The sequence below is a fragment of the Chinchilla lanigera genome, unplaced genomic scaffold, assembly GCF_000276665.1.
Source record: "Chinchilla lanigera isolate Chin_1 unplaced genomic scaffold, ChiLan1.0 scaffold00014, whole genome shotgun sequence".
Lineage (NCBI taxonomy): Eukaryota > Metazoa > Chordata > Mammalia > Rodentia > Chinchillidae > Chinchilla > Chinchilla lanigera.
This window is the reverse complement of record NW_004955415.1, coordinates 28,337,774-28,359,923: the sequence shown is the minus strand read 5'-3', so window position 1 is coordinate 28,359,923 and position 22,150 is coordinate 28,337,774. Positions and strand designations below refer to the sequence as shown.

The 22,150-nt window shown below is 45.3% G+C and overlaps 1 protein-coding gene across 4 annotated transcripts in view; it reads right to left on the bottom strand.

The window, feature by feature from the left end:
* Positions 1 to 22,150, bottom strand: part of Cfap61 (cilia and flagella associated protein 61) — a 217,993-nt gene that overhangs the window by 29,433 nt on the left and 166,410 nt on the right. For all 4 annotated transcript variants that reach the window (XM_013512185.1, XM_013512187.1, XM_013512188.1 and 1 more), the window contains one exon: positions 16,894 to 17,099. In XM_013512185.1, coding sequence (XP_013367639.1) covers positions 16,894 to 17,099 — 206 coding nt within the window. The remainder of the gene's footprint in view (positions 1 to 16,893; positions 17,100 to 22,150) is intronic.

Sequence of the window (22,150 nt, the reverse complement as noted above, 5' to 3'; positions counted from 1 at the left end):
TTCAGTATATGCAAATCAGTTAATGTAATACACCATGTCAATAGAACCAAAGACAAAAATCACCTGATCGTTTCCATCGATGCAGAAAAAGCCTTTGACAAAGTCCAACACTCATTCATGATAAAAACCCTACAGAAAATAGGAATAGATGGCCTTTATCTCAAGCTGATCAAAGCCATCTGTGACAAACCAAAGGCTAACATCATATTAAATAGTCAAAAGTTGAAAGCTTTCACTTTAAAATCAGGAATAAGACAAGGTTGTCCACTGTCACCACTCTTATTCAATACAGCTCTGGAAATATTAGCTAGAGCAATTAGACAAGAGAGAGAAATAAAAGGAATAAGGATAGGAAAAAAAGAAATGAAATTATCATTATTCACAGATGACATATACTCTACATAGAAGACCCCCAAATTCAGTAGTGTAGCTGGATATAAAGTTAACACTCAAAACTCAGTAGCATTCCTGTACACAAGCAACAAACAGACTGAAAGAGAAATTAGGGAAACCACACCTTTCACAATAGCATCTAAAAAGATGAAATACTTATGAATCAATCTAACAAAAGAAGAAAAGATCTATACAGTGAAAATGATAGTGCTCTAAAAAAAAAGAGTTCAAAGACGATATCAGAAAATGGAAAGATATTCCTTCCTCATGGATAGTAGAACTAACATTGTGAAAATGGCCATACTCCCAAAATTATTGTACAGATTCCATGCAATCCCAATTAGTATACCTCACAGATCTAAAGAAAACATGCCTAAAAATTCATCTGGAACCAGAAGAGGCCTAGAATAGCAAAAACAATCCTGGAAAACAAAGGAAAGGCAGGAGGCATTGCAATTCCTGACTTGAAATTATACTACAAAGCTACTGTGATAAAATCAGCATGGTACTGGCACAAAAACAAACCTGAAGATCAATGGAACTGAGTAGAAGATGCAGACACAACTACAAACACACTCAGCTACCTTATCTTTGACAAACGGGTCAAATATGTTCACTGGAAAAAAAGATAGTCTCTTTAATAAATGGTGCTGAAAAAACTGGCTTTCCACACACCAAAGACTAAAGCTAGACCCATGTCTTTTACCATGCACTAAACTAAAGTCAAAATGGATCAAAGATCTAAATATTAGAACAGAAACACTAAATCTGTTGGAAGAGAAAGTAGGTGAAAATCTTGAAGACAGGGGTAAGCACAGAGTTCATGAACAAAACCAAACTGCACAGGAAATACTTCAAAGAATCAACAACTGGGATCTCACCTTATTGAAAAGTTTTTGCACATTAAAAGAAATTACCAATAGAGTAAAAAGAAAACCCAAGAATTGGGAAAAAATTTTAGCCACCTGCCCCTCAGACAAAGGACTTCTACCTAGGACATATAAAGAATTTTAAAAAATCAGGCCCCACAATTCAAAGACCCAATCTAAAAATGGGCATCTGATATGAATACACACTTCTCAGAGTAAGAAATACTAATGGCGAATAAATACATGAAAAAATGTTCAACATCATTAGTCACTTAAGAAACACAAATTAAAACAACACTGAGATTCCATCTCACCCCAGAAAGAAAGGCTATCATCAAGAAATCAACCAATAACAAATGCTAGAGAGGCTGTGAGGAAAAAGGAACTCTACTGCACTGTTGGTGGGAGTGTAGATTGGTGAAACTACTGTGGAAATCAGTTTGGAGATTCCTTAAGAAACTAGGATTGGAAGTCCCACTTAACCCAGCTATTCCCCTTCTGGGTATTTTCCCAGAAGAATTAAAAATATCATACCATGGGCTGGGGATTTAGCTCAGCGTCAAAAGCGCCTGCCTGGCAAGCGCAAGGTCGTGAGTTCGGTTCCCGGTACCGGAGAAAAACCAAAAACCAAAAAAAAAAAAAAAAAAGAATCATTCTTTTATGATAGACACTGTGAAATGATAGGAAACCACTGAAGAGTAAAGGGCTTCTGGGACGTGGGAAAAGAGAAGGGAAAGAAGGAGAAATTTTGTATGTATGTATATACAGGATAGTTAACATGGTTGTTCTTCTGTCTTCTATTTCTATGCTGAAAGAAACTGTCAATGAGTCTTTGGTTGACCAGTATTGCATGTCTATATCTGTTTTCATGAGAAGCCACTTTGAAGATATCAATATGTAATACAACCACCATTGTTAATTCCCTACCACTTTGTTTGTAACTCTGTATTGTCTGTATTGTGCTTGTGATATGTTGTAAAATGTTGTATGTCTTTTAATGTTTCCCTCCTTTTATCTTTAAAATAAAAAAAAATAAAAAAAAATAAAAATATCATACCACAATGATATATGTGCACCCATGTTTATAGCAGCACAATTTGTTATGGCTAAATCTTGGAAACAACCCAAATGCCCATCCACTGAGGAATGGATAAAAAAATGTGGTATTTTTATACAATGGAGTATTACTCAGCTATAAAATAAGATAAACTTGAGGTTTTTGTAGGTAAGTGGATGCAGCTAGAGACCATACTCATAAGTGAAATAAATAGGACCCACATGTGTGAACATCATATTGTCTCCCTGGTGTAGGAACCTGAAAGAGTAAGTAAAACTCAAAACGTACAATAGATGATATGAAAGGGAAAGAAACTGCTCAAAGGGAAGGAACAACTGGGATGAGGGAAAGGAGAAAAAGAAAGAAAGAAGGGATAAATCTGTATGTATATAGAAGGATAGCTGGAATACCCGTACTGCTGATGTCTGATGGTATATTGAAAGGAACAGTTAATGCTTAAAATTTTTTATGTTTTGACCAATTTTGCAAGCTTATATCTGGTAATCTAGGCAACAATATACAATGGAACAACCACTGGTGAATTCCTACCATCTTATCTAGTGAAACTCTGTATTATCTCCAAAGTTTTATCTGGTAATTATTTTTTATTATTTTTAATGGTTTGAACAGTCTTCCATTCTTGCATCTGGTAATCTGAGCAATGTAGTTGAAGATAACAATATGTAATATCACAACCACTGTTAATTCCTATCATTTTGTTTCAAAACCCTGTATCACTTTTAATGTTCTTGCTTTGTTTTGTTTATGTTTGTGATGCTGGTATCTGCTATTCTTTTTTTTTTTTTTTCTTTTACTACTCTCTTTAAAATAAAAAAAAAATTATTTTGAGACAAGGTCTTACTAAGGTGCCTAGGTTGGCCTCAAATTTGCCATCCTCCTGCATCATTCTCTTGAGTAGCAGGGATTACAGGGATGAACCACTGTGTTTAGAGTGAGAAAGAATCAGAAAATTCAAAAGCTGTGTTGGTGATTTTCATCCTTATCATTATTATAATAGTTTCCCCGCTCTTCCTAGGAAACAGAGCCTCAGGCAAGGATTAAGTGTTGAGGCGTAGTTGGGATAAATAATTCCAAGGCAGCCAAAGTGGTGCAGAGTGGGAAGAATGCAGTGTGGTGCATTTGTGTCAGGTGGGGAGCAGCCACTCAGCTGTGCGGACGTCTCAAACAGGGTCATGGAGAAACAGTCGGAGGAGTTGAGGAAGCAGGGAGAGGGTTCTATAGTTCAATCATTAGGAGCAAATCCAAGCAAAATAGGAAAATACACTCGACACTGGGGTGGGTAGTAAAAGTCTTCCATGGCTTCTTCCTGTCCACAGAGAATTAGGCTTCTGCATTGCTGCCTCATCTCACACAACCTTTTGCTTTTTTGCAGGACCAGGGGTGAAACCCATGGCCTTCACAGTGAGTTACTCCATCTCCATCCCTTTTTTATGTTTACTGAGATGAGTCTTGCTATGTGAAGTTGCTCAAGGCAGGGGAATCAGCCCAAGCTCTTTCCCAGGAGGTCCCACTCTTCTCCCGGTCCGAAGTGAGTAAGAGCCTCCAGCTTCCTTCCATGCTTCCTCAGGGCTCCCACCTCGGGGTCAGTCCAGGCAGAGGCCAGTGGTGTTTCAGCCACATCCTGACTCCAGAAAGCCCTGGTTCAGGGCCACCCCTACCCCTCCTTTGGTTTGGTTTGGGTGACATTAAAGTCTCCTCTGGACTGTCCATTGGTTTGGACTGGCTTCCATCACATGCAGACAGAGGCACCTGACTGATGCTTCTGGCCAGGCAAAATACCAACAACGTATATCTTTTTAAAACATTTTATCTAATAATATCTTGAAAGGAATTTTTTCAATCCCTAAAATTAAAATGCTTCTCCACTTTAAACCCTTTCCTACTTAGTGTGCTATAGGCTGGGCTATTGAAACAAAGGCCTGGGTGAACACTTCAGCCCAGCACATAATTGGAGAAAATCACATTAGTTCAGATGTGAAACCCCTGCCAGGATCCAGGCAGCTTCACAACCTTTCCCCGTTAAGATTCACTTGCAGATCCATCCTGGGGCAGTGCCTGGCCAGAAGGCCCTCCTCTGGGGTGTGCTGGAGGCAGACTGAGCTAGAATCCTGAAAGCCCAGCAGATGCCTGGTAGCAGGTCCAGTTAACATTGTGAATGCATTCGAGCACGGCTTAATTATCAAGTGCAGGAAGCCCCTTGCTTGCGGCCCTGCTTGTCAGCTGGGGCTGCCAGCGGCTAGGAACGAATCATGAAGCCTGCCGTGGTGCAGAGCTGCCTTCTCCCAGCAGCCTCGAGGCCCCCAGTGTCGAGTGTATTTTCCTATTTTGCTTGGATTTGCTCCTAATGATTGAACTATAGATTATTAATGCTGCGAAGCCCCAGGATGCCAGCGTGACTGTGCTGGGCTCTATTCTGCCCCTGGCGCCATCAGCACGTCCCCTAGCCTGGCAGGCAGTGCTCCAGCAGCTGTCAGAGCTGCCAGGGCCAGGAGGGTACCGTGGGCTCCAAATAGTGGCTCCTATTAGCAGCTACAGCGGGCACTTGGTGCTCTCTTCTCTCCAAATTACCAGAGAAAGTGGATGGTAAGTCACAGAATGCAGCTCAGGTTTTGCCAGGAGGGCGATGAAAGTGTTTTTAAGAGAAGGTAAAGTTGTTGGGGCCATGCTGGGCCTTTTGCTACCTGTCATTCTGCAGCTATCTGGGGTGTCACTGGGGACAAAGCTGGGGATGCTGCTAGTGGGAGAGTCCCCAGGGTGGGCTCAGAGCTGAAAGTTTTTGTACCCAGTCTCATGCTGTATTCAAAGCAAGCCCGGGAAGTGGTCCCAAGCCCCCTTAAAAAGATAAGAGAAATGAGGCTCAGCGGGGTTGAGACAGTGCTACCAAGGAAAAGGCCATGCCCACCCAGGGAGAACCAGAAGGTGCCCTCCATGTCTACCTAAGGAACTCAAGGCTGGTCTGGTGTCAGACCCAGGTGGAGGGCAGGACTAGTCACATGGAGGGTGTCCCGTCATGGCTGACAGGAATATTCATGGGTACCAGGGGCCTAGGATGGGCCTAGAACACTCTGCCCATGTGCAGGCAGCCTGATGACCTTTGAGGATGCAAAGTAGCACCATACGTGGGGTATGAATTGGCCCAGGTCAGCTCAGCTTTCTTTTTGACTTGCAGAAGGCGCTGCTTTTGTGCTGTGAGAGCAATGCCTTCGTCGTCTCAGGGCTGTGATCCTATAGGTTAGGACTCCAGCTCTCAGACCTCACTTATCCTTGAAAGCATCTCAAAGACTTTATCTCCAAACACAGCCATTCTGGGCATGAAAGGAACAGCATGTCATTTGGTGGGGCACAATTCAAGCCATGGTGCTGGGGTTTCCAGTTGAAGAGAGTAGAGCAACAGAGGATTAAATGCATGATGGGACAGAGGACGACTCAAGAGATGTTGCTTGGGTGTGGGTAGGGTGGTCTGTGGAATGTGGGGAGGGGCTGGTGCCATGTGTAAGTCTGGTGATGTTGTATAATATTTAATACGTGCATTCTAAAATTTGAAAAAAAAAAGAACCAATATTCTGAATCAGTCACTCCCTTAGCAATTTGCCTGCATCATTTCTGATAACAAATCTGTTGCCACACTTACTTTTATTCCTCTGTAAGTAATGTGCCTGTTTTCTCTTTTTGTATTTAACACGGTCTCTTTAGCAGTGATTTTGAGCAGTGTAAAACATGCTTGGTGTGATTTCTTCATGTTTTTCTTGCTTGGATTTCAACGAGCGTCTCAGACCTGTAGGTTTATAGTTTACATTAACTTCGGAAAAAATGTGGTCACTAACTCTTCAGGCCACTTCAAATTGTCCCACTGCTTGTTTTAAATTATTTTTTTCCTGTGTATTTCATTGTGGGGAGTTTTAATGTTCATGTCTTCAAATTCACTGATTTTTCTTCAGCATGGTTTAATCTGCCATTAATCTTCATCTGGTGTACTTTCTAAAACCTGAAACATTGCAGCTTGATTATGTCTATTACATACTTCTCTTTTTAATTTTTGCGATGGTGGGGATGGACCTGGGGCATCCTGCATTCTAGACACATGCTGTACTGCTGAGTGCCACCTCTGCCCCTTCCACACCCTCACTTAACTTTCGGAGGATGTGGAAGAGACTTCTAGCAACTGCTTTAATAGGCTTGTCTGCTAAGTCTAACATCTGTGTCAGCTCTGGCTTGGCTTTGATTGACTGACATTCTTTTCATCATTATGGGTTATATAGTTTTGCTCCTTGAATGTCTACTAATGCTTTGGATTCGATGTCAGAGACTGTGAGCTGTACTTTGTTAGGTGTGGAATTTCCACTATTCCTACAAACCCTTTTCCCGGGATGTAGTTGAGTTGCTTGAAAACTATTTGCCACAGCTGGTGCTGCAAGAGCAGAGGGACATAAAAACTCAGGGAAAAACTCCAGTGACTAATATTGTAAAATCATCACATGATTACAGTGTACCATGCACTTGAGAAAATGTGCTCTACTGTGTCTAAAGTGTCGCTCACATTTGCTTACCCTGACCTTGTTCCCCTTCCCAGAAACAAAGGCTAACAGCCTGACTGGCCTCCATCAGCAGTCAGTGAAAGTTATTTTTACAAACCAGCTCACCCCTGTAAGTATAAAGCACATCTCACCCTCACTGGGCGCCCCAAGCAAGATGCCCCGTCTTGCAGCCTCACTCTGCTGCTAGAATAGCTTCCCTTCTGCTTTCTCCACATTTGACACACTTCAAATAAACTTTTGTTTCCACTATACCAGCTTCAACTCCCCCATTTCTGCTAAGAGTCCAACCATTCCATTCTTCGGACAGAAGTGCAGGGCCACCCAGAGCCCACCCCTACCCCATCTGATGTAACAAGTCTTGTTCCAGAGATGAGTTAGGAGACCAGAGAGGTGTTGGGCCTAGGCCTGATTCTCCCCTCCTACTGAGATGAGGTGCTATTGTTGCTCTACCCATTGCTTCCAAATCTTGGCTCCCCAAGTCCAGCTGGCAGTAGCGGGCTCTATTCCCTGCTCTGTGTGAGAGGTGGGCACATGAAGCTCTAGTCTTTCCCCAGTGTTGGGTGGCTTCCTCCTTTGTACGTGTGGATCACTACTTCACCCATGCTCAGGGTCTTCTTCAGCCTCCAAAGCTCATGCCTCTCCAGTAACCCTGTCCTAGAACTCTGCCTGCCTTGGTCTCCCCAGACCCCAGCTCCACCTCCTTGGCTCAGGTATAGTACTGGGTTCTGCCTGGGTTCAGCCTCCTCTTGCTGTGGTCAGGAAATTCTCAGGGTAACTGGCTGCAGCAATCCTGGGGCCACCTCTTTTGTTTCCCATCTTTCTTGCAGAGATCCTTATCCTGGCCCAAGTCTTTAAAAACATTTCTTCCATTTTGTACAGTTTTCAGGCAAGAAGCTGAATCTTGTCTTCTAGAAATTTGAAGAGAAAAAAGCCCTAAATTCTGTAACATTTGCCCTAGCATTTCGTATAAGAGTTTGTGGATCTGTATGTAGTTAGGGCAGAGTTTATCTCTTTGCTAAGAGATGTAAGTCCAAATTTCAGATGCCCTTTGGATTGTTTTCCACTGACTTCTGGTCAGGTCAGCTTGGCTGTGGACTAGGTAGACTGACTCTGCCATCTACACTCGGGCCCTCACAGCACCACCCGATTCGTGCAGATGCCACCAGTGAGAACACGAGCTACCACACTGCCAGGGCTGCGCACTGTGTGGGTTCACAGGGGACACCTGTTGCAGGGTGGGAGAATGGACACAATGGGCACTGTCACCAGGAGGTGGAGACCCTGCTTGCTTTTTGCCAGTTAGATTGGGCCTGGATTTCTGCTGTGGCGGAAGTCATGGTCTAGGGACAGAAGAGACAACACCCATTTTGCTGCTGTGAGTGGAGGCAGAGTTGGGGTTGGGGTTAGGGTTAGGGTTGGGGTTGGATTTAGTGTTAGAGTTGGGGTTAGGGTTAGGACTGAGGTTAGGGCTAGGGCTAGGGTCAGGGCTAGTGTTAAGGTTAGGGCTGGGCTTCTGAAACTAGCATGCGTAGTAGCAGCTACCTAGGTCCCACAGTTCCTCACTGTGGCAGACGCTGACCAGGTCTGCAGAGACCTTTTCTCAGTTGTTTTCTGGGAGCCTGACTGAAGCCAGCTCATTCACAGAATTACATAAACCATCCTCACCAGCAGATAATATCTGACTCCACAGAACCACACACATAAACCTCAGGAGGTTCCGCATTTAACTAATAAGGCTGACTTTTTCCAGCTCTGAAATCCTCTGGGTCCTAAAGTGTGGATCCATGATGACAAGTATCTGTCTATCACTTCGTCTGAGAGGGCACCAGTGTGTGTTTTGAATGATTTTCAAGAAGAAAATACAACAGTTTTAATATTTTCTTCCTCCTTGCATCCATTAACCTGGCATCTCATTGGGGATTTTTGTCCAAGGAGCAAAATTATTCTCATTTCCCAAGCATAAAGTGTGTTTTTGGGTTGATCTCCTTGCAACAGGTAAATGAAAAGTCAAAGGCTATTCTGAGCAGTGCTCACAGCACAACGTACACCAATTCCTCTTCCTTTGTATGCTGGGGTTTGAGCAGAGTTCGGGTGCTGTGCTTCTGGTCTTCTTGTTGCCGCCGCTTTGGCTGTGACTTGAGAGTGACAGCCCTGCCACCGTGGTCCTCTCATCCACCAGACAATATTCTAAGCTGGCACTGAGATCTCCCTGCCTGGCGCAGGTTTGAGTTCCAGGACTGAACCTCAGTTACCCCTCAAACCTCCGCTCACCACCCCACCATCTGAAACAGGTTCTGGGAAGTGGGGTTAGCTGTGGGCCTCACGCGCTACTTGGTTTTTAAAATATTTCTCTGCATTTTCTATAATAAACATGTACTGCTTTTGCAATGGAAAATATGAACAATTGAACCAATATGTACAAAATGATTCTCAAAAAGAAATTCAAAGTGATCCAGGCCCTGGAGGGCAGGAAGAAGGTCGCCGGTGTGACTGTTCCCTGGGACATGAGTGGTGTCTGAGCTTCTCTCGCCAATGCTGTTTGCTGGTGGGTGGCAGGCCCACTCCTTCTCGAGGTTCCACGGACTGAGAACGGGATTCGTGAGGCATGTTTAGCGATTCCAACCACAGCAGAACTACTTGGTTAGTTCTCGGAGACTGGAAGGACGTATTTATGTTAAAGCAGATGGGTAGCCTTGGCGGTAACTACTGAATCATCAGCCATTATTTTCAGCTCCATAAATAACAGCCTCAAGTACCTGCTTGCTCCAGGTGGGGACCTGAGGAGGGCGAAGCAAGCCTGTGAAGGATGCCCACCTTGGGCACATTCACACAGTGCCAGCACAGAGATGCTCAGAGTGACACTGGCGAGTTCTGACTCACTCCTCAGCTCTCCTGAAGCCCCGGGGTCAGACAGCAGGACAGGGAAGTGGTCATGCAGACTTCCTGGGGCAACTGCAGCAAGGAGGTAGCAGGCTGCGTCCAAGGAGAAGGTGAGATTGGGTGGTTTTTTCCAGCCTGTGAGGCCAAGGCCTCTTGTGTGCCTGCAGAGTGACCTGCCCAGGAGGGTACTTCTCCCACACAGTCTTCCCTCCCCATCTGTCACCTTGGCATGCCATCCCATCTGGGAGTTTTCTTCCTGAGCCCACCCAGGCAGGTACAGAGAGGAACCACCACCTCTGCCCACCCTTAGGCTATCACTGAGCATGGCAAGGCGTGCCAGGGCATCCTACCACTGAGCTATACTCCCAGTCCTAACCTTCATGCAAATGTAAGTAGTTACATGTGCCAATGGACGATCATATTGGATAGGACAGGCCTAAAGTATTTGTAATTATTGACCATGCATGAAACACTTTTCCAACTTTTAAAACTGTATAAGAGACGAGATGTTAGATTACAGTAGATTCTAGACATACTTAATAACTCACACAGTTCACAATTTCTAATTTTAAAAGATATTCAGAAGCTATACAGTTGCTTTGGTGCCTAATGGTTTGAAATGAAATCACTTTTAAGTGTAGCTGAGACAGAAAATTTATTTGATCTGCTGCTTCACTATGAAGTGTCCTGGCAGGTATATTATCAATTCTTAGCATATACATTGTTACTCTAGATTACTCCTGTATTTAATTCTTGATAATAATCCCTCCCCAAATAAATTTTTATCTTAGACACATGGCTTTGAAAACAAGCATGTTAAATATCAAATGTACCTCCTATAAAAAAATAAGATAGCAACTGCATACATACCAAATTTTAAAACACTTTCTAATTTGGATTATTAAAGGAAGCACTGTATTTATTTATTTTATAATACAAAATAAATTTGTATTACTTTGAGAGGCAGAAGGAATTCTGCATGAAAGGCTGGAGGTGTTTTTGTCCGTCCATGAAGGTAAATATAGACCTTCACTAAATAGGGACTAGAACACAGGTGCTGAAGGCATTAACAAACTTTGACCCTGTACCATCGTATATACTTAAAAAAAATTTTTTTTGCACAGTAATACCTCACCACTTTTGTGTCACATTTACTTTTCTGTGATGTGAGAAGATTTATTGTTGCTTATCTCTCCACCATCCTATAGTTCAGGGAGCAACTGCCCCCTGAGCTGATAGGGCAGCGATCGTGAACCTTTTAGAGACCAAGTGCCCAAACCGCAACCTCAAAACTCACTTGTTTATTGTAAAGTGCCAACACTGCCCCATGTGCGCTGTTATCGGATGCTCGGCTGCTGGGCAGGGTTGGGGTGACTTGGCTTGTGTACCAACAGGGCTCTGAGTGTCCATTGCAACATGCGTGCCATAGTTCACAACCACCATTATATGGCTTGTCCAAGGTCACAAAGCTACTAAGGGACAGCAGAATCAAACCCGCTGAGTGAGTCTAGTGTCCTTTCTGCTCTAAGGAAAAGGAAGTAATGATTTCCTTCACATACTGTAGGGGTGGCAAGGTAACTTCCCTATGTACTGTTCCCCTGTGGTACCCCTGAGCACTGCTCTGGCACTCCTCCCACTCCTGTGCAAATGGCACAGTATTTGCACAAAACCTCCACATCCTCTGGTGCACCTTAAGTCAACTCTAGGTTACTAACAATATCTCACATCTGCTCTGTAAGTAGCTGTTATGCTACAGTGTTTTGAAATTGTCTGGGCACATTCAGTAGGGATGTGATTCCTCCCTGAATATCTCAGCTGCACAGCTGAATTTACGAGTGCAGCATGCACAGGTACGGGGCACCGACTGTCTGCCCCTTGGGCAAAGTGACAGTGGTAGGCAGGGCAGCAGCTTCAGAGAGAGCTGCATATACCAGAGGCGGCAGTGGCGGTCTCACAGTATGGCAGTTCTCTTCTTACAAAACTTGGTGAAAAGTTTGAATATAATGTGGCAGATGTGGTCCAGCGGCTACGTGTAGGAGCTCTGTCTCATACTTGGTGATTTGTTCTCATCCACACTGTCCTCCAGATGCAGGGCCCCACGTGGGCTGAGCTTGCCTTCCCGGGTGTCCACTGGGGCTGGATGGACAGGCTATCCTTCACATCATGAAAGCACTGGTTTTCTTTTCTAGCATGGAGAATGCCAGCAAGTTCCCATCTAGGGAGGTGACAGTGCCCGCCTGGGAAGGGTGACAGACATGACTTAAGTTGATGTTGAGCGAGGTGGGTTGGGACATGCTGAGGACTCATTATCTGTTAGTAAGATACTGGAGCTTCCACTATGCACCCCCACATCAGACCCAAGTCATTTGGGACTGAATTGGCTGGCTCATAGTTTACATTCTTATTAATAATAGCCTTTAACATTAAAAAAAATGTACATTAAAAAATGTGCACTCAGGAGGCTGAGGCAGGAGGATTGCCACAAGTTTAAGGTCAACCTGGGCTACATAGTGATTCCACAGCCAATCTGAACTATGTAGTGAGACCCTGTCTCAAAAAAGTGAAACTCAACTAAAATAAAATACATAAACCCTTTGCTGTCAAGATACTCTCTTCTTTCATTCTCTCAGGTGCCCTGTCCCACAGCCAACCTTCTTATTAACACCAGCAAAACCGAAGTGCTTGAAATAGGAATTTAATCTTCTTGCTACCTCAAAACCACAGAAACTTTCAATCTAGGCATTTCTGATAAATGCTAAAATGATAAGACAAGTGACATTTTCATGACAAATGAGGCAAAATTGAAGAAAACAAAAATTAAAAAAAAAACCTCCACACTTCCTGCAGCATCCTGCGTGTTCCTGACTTTTTCCTCCCTTCCAGGCTGTGTACACAGCGGGCGCTTCCTTTCCTGCGCTGACTCTGGAGTGGGCCCTGCCCCACGAGAGGCGCAGTCCACACAGCGTCACCCTGTGTGGGGAGATGGGGCAGGCGAAAACACTGCTATGATCAGAACAGCACTGAGAGGGAAATGGCTCTCTCTGTGTCTCTCTCTCACACACACACACACCCCGGAGGGATTCGTTCTCCCCACTCTCAGTGCCAGGGGTTGGTACTGGCACTCTGAGGTGAACACAAAGAGTAAAATATAGGCAGACCCTGAGCCAGCACCTCGCTCCTGTGGCAGCTGTCCCCCTGCCACCCCGCATCCCCATATGGTACCAAATGAGTCACTGCTCGGGTGGCCTTGCCTGTCACAGCATCTGACCTGATGGGAAGCCAAGGCTCCTGGGGGATGACAGGCCTGCAGCACCCTGGCTGGTGGGAGATAGTGAGGAAGGGATGAGGATTCTTTGGCCTGGAGAAGAACGGGTCCCGCAACACCAACCACGACCCAGTGGAGCAGCGGTGGGCACCCAGAAAGGTGGCTGCGGACGCAAGCGCACACAGGAAGCACGCCAGACTGCAGTGGTGCTGCCAACACCAGGGAAGCCGTCAGTAACCACACTGCCGCCAAAATCAGCTAAGCCGTTCGCCTGCATGGAAAGAGCCTCTTCAGTCTGCCTGACAGCAGACAGAGTCAGCCCTGGGACCTGGTGGTGCTCGGTGCCACTAGTGCAGAGTGTGGCTGCGGCTGCGGGTGCAGAATGCACTGCGGGCCACCCTGCCAGGGCCTGGAGACCCTGGGCACCTGCCCGCCCCTGCTGCTTCCTGACAGATGCCAGTCTGTGTTGCCTGCCCTCCAGTGCCACCTGTCTTGCTTTGCCATCCCAAACATCCACTGTTAACAGACCAAATTCACTTTTAAAAGTGCTACTCTCATCAGCCGGCAGCAGCACCCAGCCAGAGGTCTCCAACTCAGCAGCGCCATGCGTTTCAAAACCACCCTTCCGAGAGCAACAAACCAGCCACAGCTGTGAATTTGCTTAAGTGTGAACATATTTCTTTTCCAGAGGAGATTCTTAGCCTATCTTTCACCACCCAGTAGAAGTTTTCTTTAACAGACAAGGGATTTCCCTTGAACCCAAATGTCTCCAGAAAGGTTGACAGTGAGGCCAACAGCTAACATTCAAGCTGAGGAGCAAATGCATCCACTTTTCAAATCCTTGTATTTTTTTTTTTAATTTAGGATTAACAGTAGAGTCAAGTATATGCATGCTCAAAGAGAAAAGCCCAGAATTAAAGCATTTGATAGTTTATCAAAATATGGCTGACATTTGAAAACATTAGGAAGATATCCTGACACACAAAACTATTCAGAGATTAAATACTATTTCCAGAAAAAAATAAAAAACCCATTCATGATAAAAACATTGGGCTGGGGCTCAGTGGCAGAGTCTATGCTTAGCGTTCACAGGGCCCTAAACTCAGCCCCAGCACACGTACACATGCACACATGTACACATGCACACATGTACATATGTATACACACATAGCCCAGAAAATCAGTCATCAAAAGGAGCTTCCTTTTAATTCTTTTGAAGTACTGAGAATTGAACCCTGGGCATCCTGCTGACTAAGCAAGCAGTCTACTCCTGAGCCACATCCCCAACCCTAAAGGGAACTTTTTCAGCCCAATAAAGGGCATCTGTAGCATATAAATGGCAAATGTTACATGTTTGATACTGAACACAATTCTTTTAAGGTTCAGAATGAGGTAAGAGTGCTACAGCTCACCACTCCTAATTCTACCTTATTCTACAAACCTCAGCCCACATGGTAGGACAAGAAAAAGAAATGTAAGTCACACATATTGGAAAAGAAGCAACAGAACTATTATTATTTTCAGATGACATAATTTCTCTCTGTGGAAAATCTAAAATAATTTAAAATTAAATTATTTGAAAGAATGAAGGAATTTAGTAAGTTTGCAGGAGCAGGCATTTCTATACATCAGCAGCAATCAATTAAAATGGTGGTAATAACATCAATGTAAAAATATAAAGCACTTTGAATCATATCAAACAAAGTTGTGCCAGCCATTTATGGAGAAAATTATAAGTTTTCATTCAAATATAAAAAAGAAGACCTAAGTAAATTCAGACTTATTATGCTATGTTGTGATACTGAAATCAATGTCAGAGTTCAGTTGTTACCCAGTTGATCTATGAGTTAACTCATTTCCCACCCGATCCAGTGGGCCTTTGCATAGAGCTTGACAAGTTTATTACAAAATGTTTGGAAGAGTAGAGAGACAAAAATACCCAACACAACCTTGAAGAAAACAAAGTTACATGAAGAATATCTGTTGACACCATGTGGAAAGTGAAACAAGTCTCAAAGTAGGAGATTATATATTAGAAGTATATAACCAAAACAGGCTTTTATCCATGGTGCATAGGAACTCTTGAGAATTATTAAGATGACAACATGAAAGGAATATGGGTGAATTTCATAAACAGAAACTATCACAAGTGCCAGAAATGAGCAAAAAGGGCTGCACCTGTATTAGTAACCAGCGACCACAAACAAAAAGCTATGGAGGATACCTTTGCATCCTGCCAGACATGCCAAATTTGAAAGTCTGAATGTGAGCAAGGTGTGACGGGAAGTGTGACAAAGGCTCTCTCCGGCACTGCAGGGGGGAAGATCCGATGATGTTGGGCATCCACGAGTCATGTTGAAGGTCTCCGGGTCCCAGGACACAGCTGTTACACAGCTGGACCACCATCCAGAAATTCTGCACATGAGCTATGTCCTCAGTGGTCAACTCAAGGTTGGTAATAGCCAACCTTAAGTGGGGAACAACTGAAGACATCCATCGAAGGAAAAGCCACGAGTGAATTAGGACACAGCTACACGAGGAAGAGCACTGGGCGCCGCAGACAGAAGCAATGGACCACAGCTGCAGAAACCAGCGCGAGTGGCTCTCACCAGCAGTGCTCAGTGGAAGGCTGGCTTTCTTCAGCACACTGGAGATGCTGCTCAGAAGCATTCTATTCAATTCATCACACAATTCTGTTCAATTTTACGCATACTTTAGGAAATCGTGTCTATGTGCCCATGTCTAAGATGAGTTGGTTTGTAAACTGTATCCTTTGGATCAAATCCAGCCAGCTCATTTTGGTCAGTGAAGCTTTATCAGGATGTGTTGTGTCCCTTTGTTTACACACTGACTACAGCCACTTTCTCACCTTGAGGTGAGAGCTGAGCACTTGGGACAGAGGCCATATCTATCTCTTATAGAAAGTTTGCTGATGCCCCCTCCAAAAGATAACTAAGTCAAACTTCAGGATGCTGGCTGTCTCCCAAGAGACAGAGGGAGGGTAGGCTCAGAGATGGTTTCCAATGTCTGCAGGTAAAGAATGATTTCTTAACATAGGTCCCAGGCAAGTGGATTTCCAGTATTACTTCCCCTTCAAGTATGCATGTGTGTTTCAATACTTTTTTACTTGTATGGTGTATTTCATAATTAAAAAAATTTTAAGAGGGAGGAAATATTGATAATGATCCTGGCAGCAACCCTTACGATTTGCAAGGATACTGGCATCCTGTGAGCTACATCCTCCACCTGCATCTGTTGCTGCCTTGCTTGGGGGACAGAGGAGGAGTCTCTCAGCCTCACCAAGCAGGAGGCTGCATCTAGCAGTTGCTTCCCAGTCTAGAAGACCAGATCTGACATGAGGCAAAGCACAGGTGAGGGTCTTGCATCTGAGAGGAGAGACTGAGCTTATTCATCACAGGGATTCTCTCATGAGCATCTTGGGCAAATGACTGCCCACCTCTGTGTGAGCTCGGGCTGGAGGAGGCAGGCTTGGGTCTCCACAGCCTCTGGAGGTTGTGAAGCACACGCTAAACCAGATCCTTCCACATCCTGCTTCCTAGTCTTACTCTTAGGCTCTGACCACTGCTCTTGGAAGTTATGTATGAAAGGGACTCACATGTGGTGTCATGTCCCAACCCTCCCACCACATGAAGGCTGTGCGTGCTGCATCTGGGGTCCAGGTGTGGACACAGCCCCGTCCTTGTCCTTCCTCTTATGACCCTTCACTCTCCAGCCAGTGCTGCTGGGCAGTTTTTTATTCGATCAGGAACAAATCTCCCCAATTTAGCCCCTCCCAGAGTGCATCACAGCGCCCGTGCCATGCATGAGACATCCCTGTGTGTCTCCCCACAGCCAGATGCGACGTCCGCCTACCTGTAGAGATCTGTGATCCGGTCACTGTTGTAACGCGCACACAGGTCATTGAGAGCTTGTTCGTGCTGGCCGAACAAGCGGATGTAGTTGGAGACTGGGAAAGGCTCATGGGAAAGGCATGTGATGTCCTCCACCATTTCATACTTGTTGATGTGAATCCGGAAGTAGGTCCCACTTTTTGCGCAACCTGTTACTATTTCTGAACCCTGGGGTGGATCAGAAATACAGCATTAGAAGCATCCCCAGACTTTGGGAATTTTATCACACTGATTTGCTTTTCAAACTAGAACAGGTCTTTGTCACTTGTTGCAAAGTAAGGATACCCACCGAACTCAAGGGAAAATTAATAGCCCGTCAGAAACCGAACTTGGATTGCATGATTAAACACTCTCCAGATGTTTTAGACTGTGGTTTCATTGTTCTTGTTTCTAAATTAGTTGCTAAGTTACAACCAATTATCATTCAATACTTCTCACAGCCACGGAATGGAACTGGGTTTACTCTTTTCTGTGTGTAAAGACTCAAATCTCTGAGGTTTCACAGGACCATTTTGAGGAAAACACCCCTGTCAAAGTCAAAGATCACAGGGAATTTCACTGTTTTAAAGAATATTTAAAGAGACAGGTGAAAGGCAAATAAGTCCCTGATGGCCGGGCTTGGGAGGGTCAGTTTGATAAGGTCACTCCCCAGGGACAAGGGCCACGACCATGCCAGATACACATATGCTCGAAGATGACCTTTCAGTTCATAAATGGCTCACAGTGTGGGCCTCTAGCATTTGCCCTTTCTTTTTTTTTTTGTTTTTTTGTTTTTTTTGTTTTTCTCTGGTACCGGGAACCAAACTCACGACCTTGCGCTTGCCAGGCAGGCGCTTTTTTGCCGCTGAGCTAAATCCCCAGCCCCAGCATTTGCCCTTTCAAACTGACTAAAACTGCCATACGAAGCCAGTGACAGAAAAGATGCCTCTCTAATTCCATGTCGTCAGCGTTTTTCTGTTCTGGCCCCTGATAGTGCCAACTGACTCCTGCAGACCTGCTCCCAGTGGCCAGGACTGGGGAATCTTAGACCACAGGTTTTGTTGGTGTTGGCTGGACTTGCACTTTGCTCTTGAACTCTGAGTGAGTACACAGTACCTCATCTCTGCAGAGTGCGTACAGATTTAAGCTTCACTCTTAGGGATCCAGATCAAGTTGGACGCCTCTGATCCTGAACATTTACTCTGTCCTGGAAATTGCCTGGGGATTTTGTCTAAACAAGGACCATGGTTTAACTTTTTTGATAAACTGAGGTAACTGGTGAGTGTTTGGGTATCCAAGGTGAAGCCTAGGGGACTCTGCCAAGGAGAGGCATACAAGGGGACGGGTCAGGTAGAGAAAGATGTAAAGCTGGGTTTGGGAGGGAGGAAGAAGATGAACATGACTGGGGAAAGAGGCTGAGGGATGGGCCACAAGGGAAGGAAGGTACAGTGGTGCAATCTGAACAGCTTTCTCAGCAGGGAAATGTGTTCACAGTGCACACAGCATCAAAATATTCAAAACCATCAATGGGGCATCCCATCTGAGCGGTATCAACACTTCAACAAATGTGAATGGACATTTTCTATGGTTGGGAGACTGCGTCATTTTTTGTTATTTCCCTTTCTGTTCATTTGACTCTGTAGTTTCTAAATTTAAGCAATGATTATCATTTCTAAAATCATGAAGGGATGTGTAAATATTCTGACTGTGCTGTGCCAAGGAACCAGACTTCTGATGAACGGATGGAGACAGAAATGAAACAGAAAGCAGAGGGAACAAGGGGGATGTGAGAGGGAGAGAAGGGAAGGGACAGGGTGGGGGCGGGGCCCAGCAGGGGAGCATGCGGGTGGGGCCTTCCAGGAGGGGTGGAGAGAGCCAGGCTGAGCCTCTGGCCATCCCACCAGTCCTCCACGTGCCCGGGCCTTTTCCACTCGGTGGGTTCCTCAAGTCTCCGTCTCTCAGCTGGAAAGTTGCGGGTGAGTGAGTGTCCTAGGAAGGCCTACTCCCACAGAGGAGGTAGGGCTGCTGGGGCTCAGGAGAGGCTCCCCAAGAGCACAGGACAGTTTTGGCTGTGGGTTCCCCCAAGGATCGCGGGATAGCAGAAAAACAATCCACAAGAAGCATTGCTATGTGCCCAGGGAACATTTCCAGGCTACCTTGAGACCTGCCACTGTGAGCAATAGTAACCTGACCCCAAAGACCCCACCTGCAGCCAGCCAGGACTTCCTGTGTTTGGCAGTGTTGACTGGGACTTTGGCTGAGCACCTCAAGCTGACAGCCATGGTCCCTTACGGGTGGTGGCTGACAGGCTCCCAAGGTGCCCTGGCTGGCTACCGGCCAGGAGCAATGACAGGATGAGCATCCAGCACTGCCAATGTCGCCCCATCCCATCAGGGTGGCACCCTCGATGTCCTTGCAGTGGCTTATTATGGATCTGTTACCTATTTATTATTACTCTATTGGTCTTAGTTTTTAAAGATTGGATTGCAATCTCAGGGTCTCTTGTGGTGTGATGTCAGCATGATGCTAAGCATATGTGCTCCATAGCTACGATGGCTTGATGAGTCCCTCCAGTAAGTGAGCTGCCACTCCAGATAGCGATGAGCAGGTGTTGCCGAGCATGGATTCTGACTTCGGAAGGAAAACTGTGTCTGTTTCAGTGAGACTTGTTCTATGTTAGCATAGCCTTCCAGGAACAAATCACAGTAGTTTGCACGTACTGCAGACGACTGAGGAAGGCATGTTCTCAAACACAAACTCCTCCATCCTCGGGGTCAGTGCTGGTTCCAGATGGTGCCAGATCAGGAAAATGCAGCTCCTTCTCACAGAAAATCTAAATGATGAGTTAAGCTGGGTTCCTCCCAGTGCTGCCATCCCTGAGGATTCCGGGGTGATTAGGATTATTTTGCATGCTTTCCAATTTGGCATGTTGGGAGTGGTCTAATTTCTTCTTTTAGGTAGATGGTAAATTGTTAGGGAGCTGGATCTTGAACCTAATATGTTGCTTCTGGTGCGGTTTTTCTTCTTTTTTTCCCTGAATCTGATTGTCCTTTTGAGTTCCTTTATGATTTTACAAAGGTTGGGAAACAGCTCTGGAGTTTGTCCAGATGGAAGACACAGGGTTAATCAGAGTTCGTGTGTGCGAAATCAGGCTCCCTGCTCTCAGCACAAACACATGGCTTTAAATTTAATAGTACCCAATAGTATCCAATGGTATCCAGAATTTGTTGTGACAAATTCCTTTATTTCGTGGCGTACATGCCAACAAGGCATGTGGACTGGAATTTGCACATTAGTGCTTTATGTAGATGGCTCGGGCCTTTCTTCCTTCTGTTGGCTTTGCGCACAGGAGCTTGCAGATCTCAGAAGAATCCTCCTGCCTAAATACTCCGGTGAGCAAGGACGGGGTCGTCTGACAACATTCACCTGTACTGCATTTTTTGGTAACGAGAGTAATTCAGCTTCGATAGTGAAGTATCGTTCTACCTACCTCAACTACTGGCTATATGTAGGTGAGGGCCTGACCACACTGGCAACAATTTCACTTAATCAAATTAATTCCAACCCCAAAAGATTGCCGTGGAGCTATCCTACATTTTTTTTTTCTTGGATAATAAAAATGGGAAAAAAATCTGTTTAGCTCTTCTGTACTAATTAAGAAGAAGCCCCACCTGGCAAAACAGTTAATTAAAGTCAGGGGTCTTGTTCAAATACTGTCAGAGACCCAGCCAAAGCGTCTATTTAAGTTGTACTCTTATTAAAAGTCTCATTATCTAAAACCCCTGGTGGCTCTTCCTCTGACTTTACCCGGAGAGAGTGTGAGTGATCTGTGTACAAATGACACTGTGTGTAGGAAATCACATGGTATTCTTGAAGAATCTGGTTCAGTCTGAAACCAAGCCCAGTATTTTCTAGGTCATACATATTAGGCTCAGGTTATTTATCTGTGCTTAGCCTTGGGACACCCTGGGTTTCATCCTGTTTATTGCATACTCTGCCTTTTTGGTGGAAGGTGGTATCTTCCAAAGACGGCGCAGCAGCAGCAGCATTCCACATATTCTTTGCAAAGGGACCTTGAAGCTGCCCACTAGGAGATGGGTTCCCCTTACCCAGCCCTTGAATCCTGCTCAGGGGAGGTGTGGCAGTCGGAGCCGTGTGACTTGGCAAGGCTGTGAGTGAGGACACATGCACTGGAGCCCTGAGCTCCCACTTCAGAGGCCCAGTGTCTCTGTGGCCAAGCAGTGAGGACAGCATTGTCTGTCAGAGACATCCCATCCCGGGTGAGTCACAGGCTCTGTTCGGAGCAAACAACCCTCAGAGCTGCAGACCAGGGCCTGCGTGTCCAACCTTCCCACAGAGGCTCCTGATGCCACAGAGCACCCTGGCTCTGCCTGCTGTGTCCCACGTGAATTCCTAAACCTGGGCTCTAATCAGAACCAAATGTCCATTTCACACAGCAACAGAAATGGAGCACTGACGACTGTGTCCCCGAGGTGTTCTCTGAGTCAGACCATGTGGACAGGACACTAAAGAACTGCAAGAGGCCTAAGGGAGGGTTTCAAACACATAGCACCTGCCTTCCCCCTCTTTATTTATCTGGAACTAATCTGGGCCTGGGTTGGTCCAGGTATATAAGATCCTAACAGTCCCAGAGGTACAGAGGGGTTGAAGGACTTGTTCAAGGCATGTGGGAATGCACAGGAAAGCTAGGCTTCCACTTTCTTGGAAGGAGAAGGGAGAATTTTGATTCTTTTTTTTTTGGAATTGAACTCACTACCTCATGCTTTCCAGGCACGTGCTACACTGCTGAGCTATATCCCCAGCCATGAATTTTGAGTCTGCCCCTTTTTAAGGACTTCTTCAGTAGTTTTTACTGGAATCTGCCCAATGGCCAGCCACATCCTCAAGGAAATCTGGGAAATGTGTCAAGCTGATCATGTTGTTAACCCTCAAAATTACCCAGGAGAAGACAATGGGAGCAGAAGTTAAGTAGGCAACTCCAGAGCCTCATTGATTAGCTCAAAAGAAAATGTGGCACCAAAAAGAAAGCCCTGGGTGACAGGAACCAGCCTGGGACCTGTCTGAGCAGGGTATGTCAGCTCTCCAGGTGAGCAGCCACTGCATGACCTTCTGGGTTCCCTTAGCCAGGCTGGGTCGAGCCCCACCACTCCTGTTTTGCTGATGGCCTGTGGGTAATTTAGAGATAGGGGGGAAATAGTAGCACCTCCATAGCCACTGCA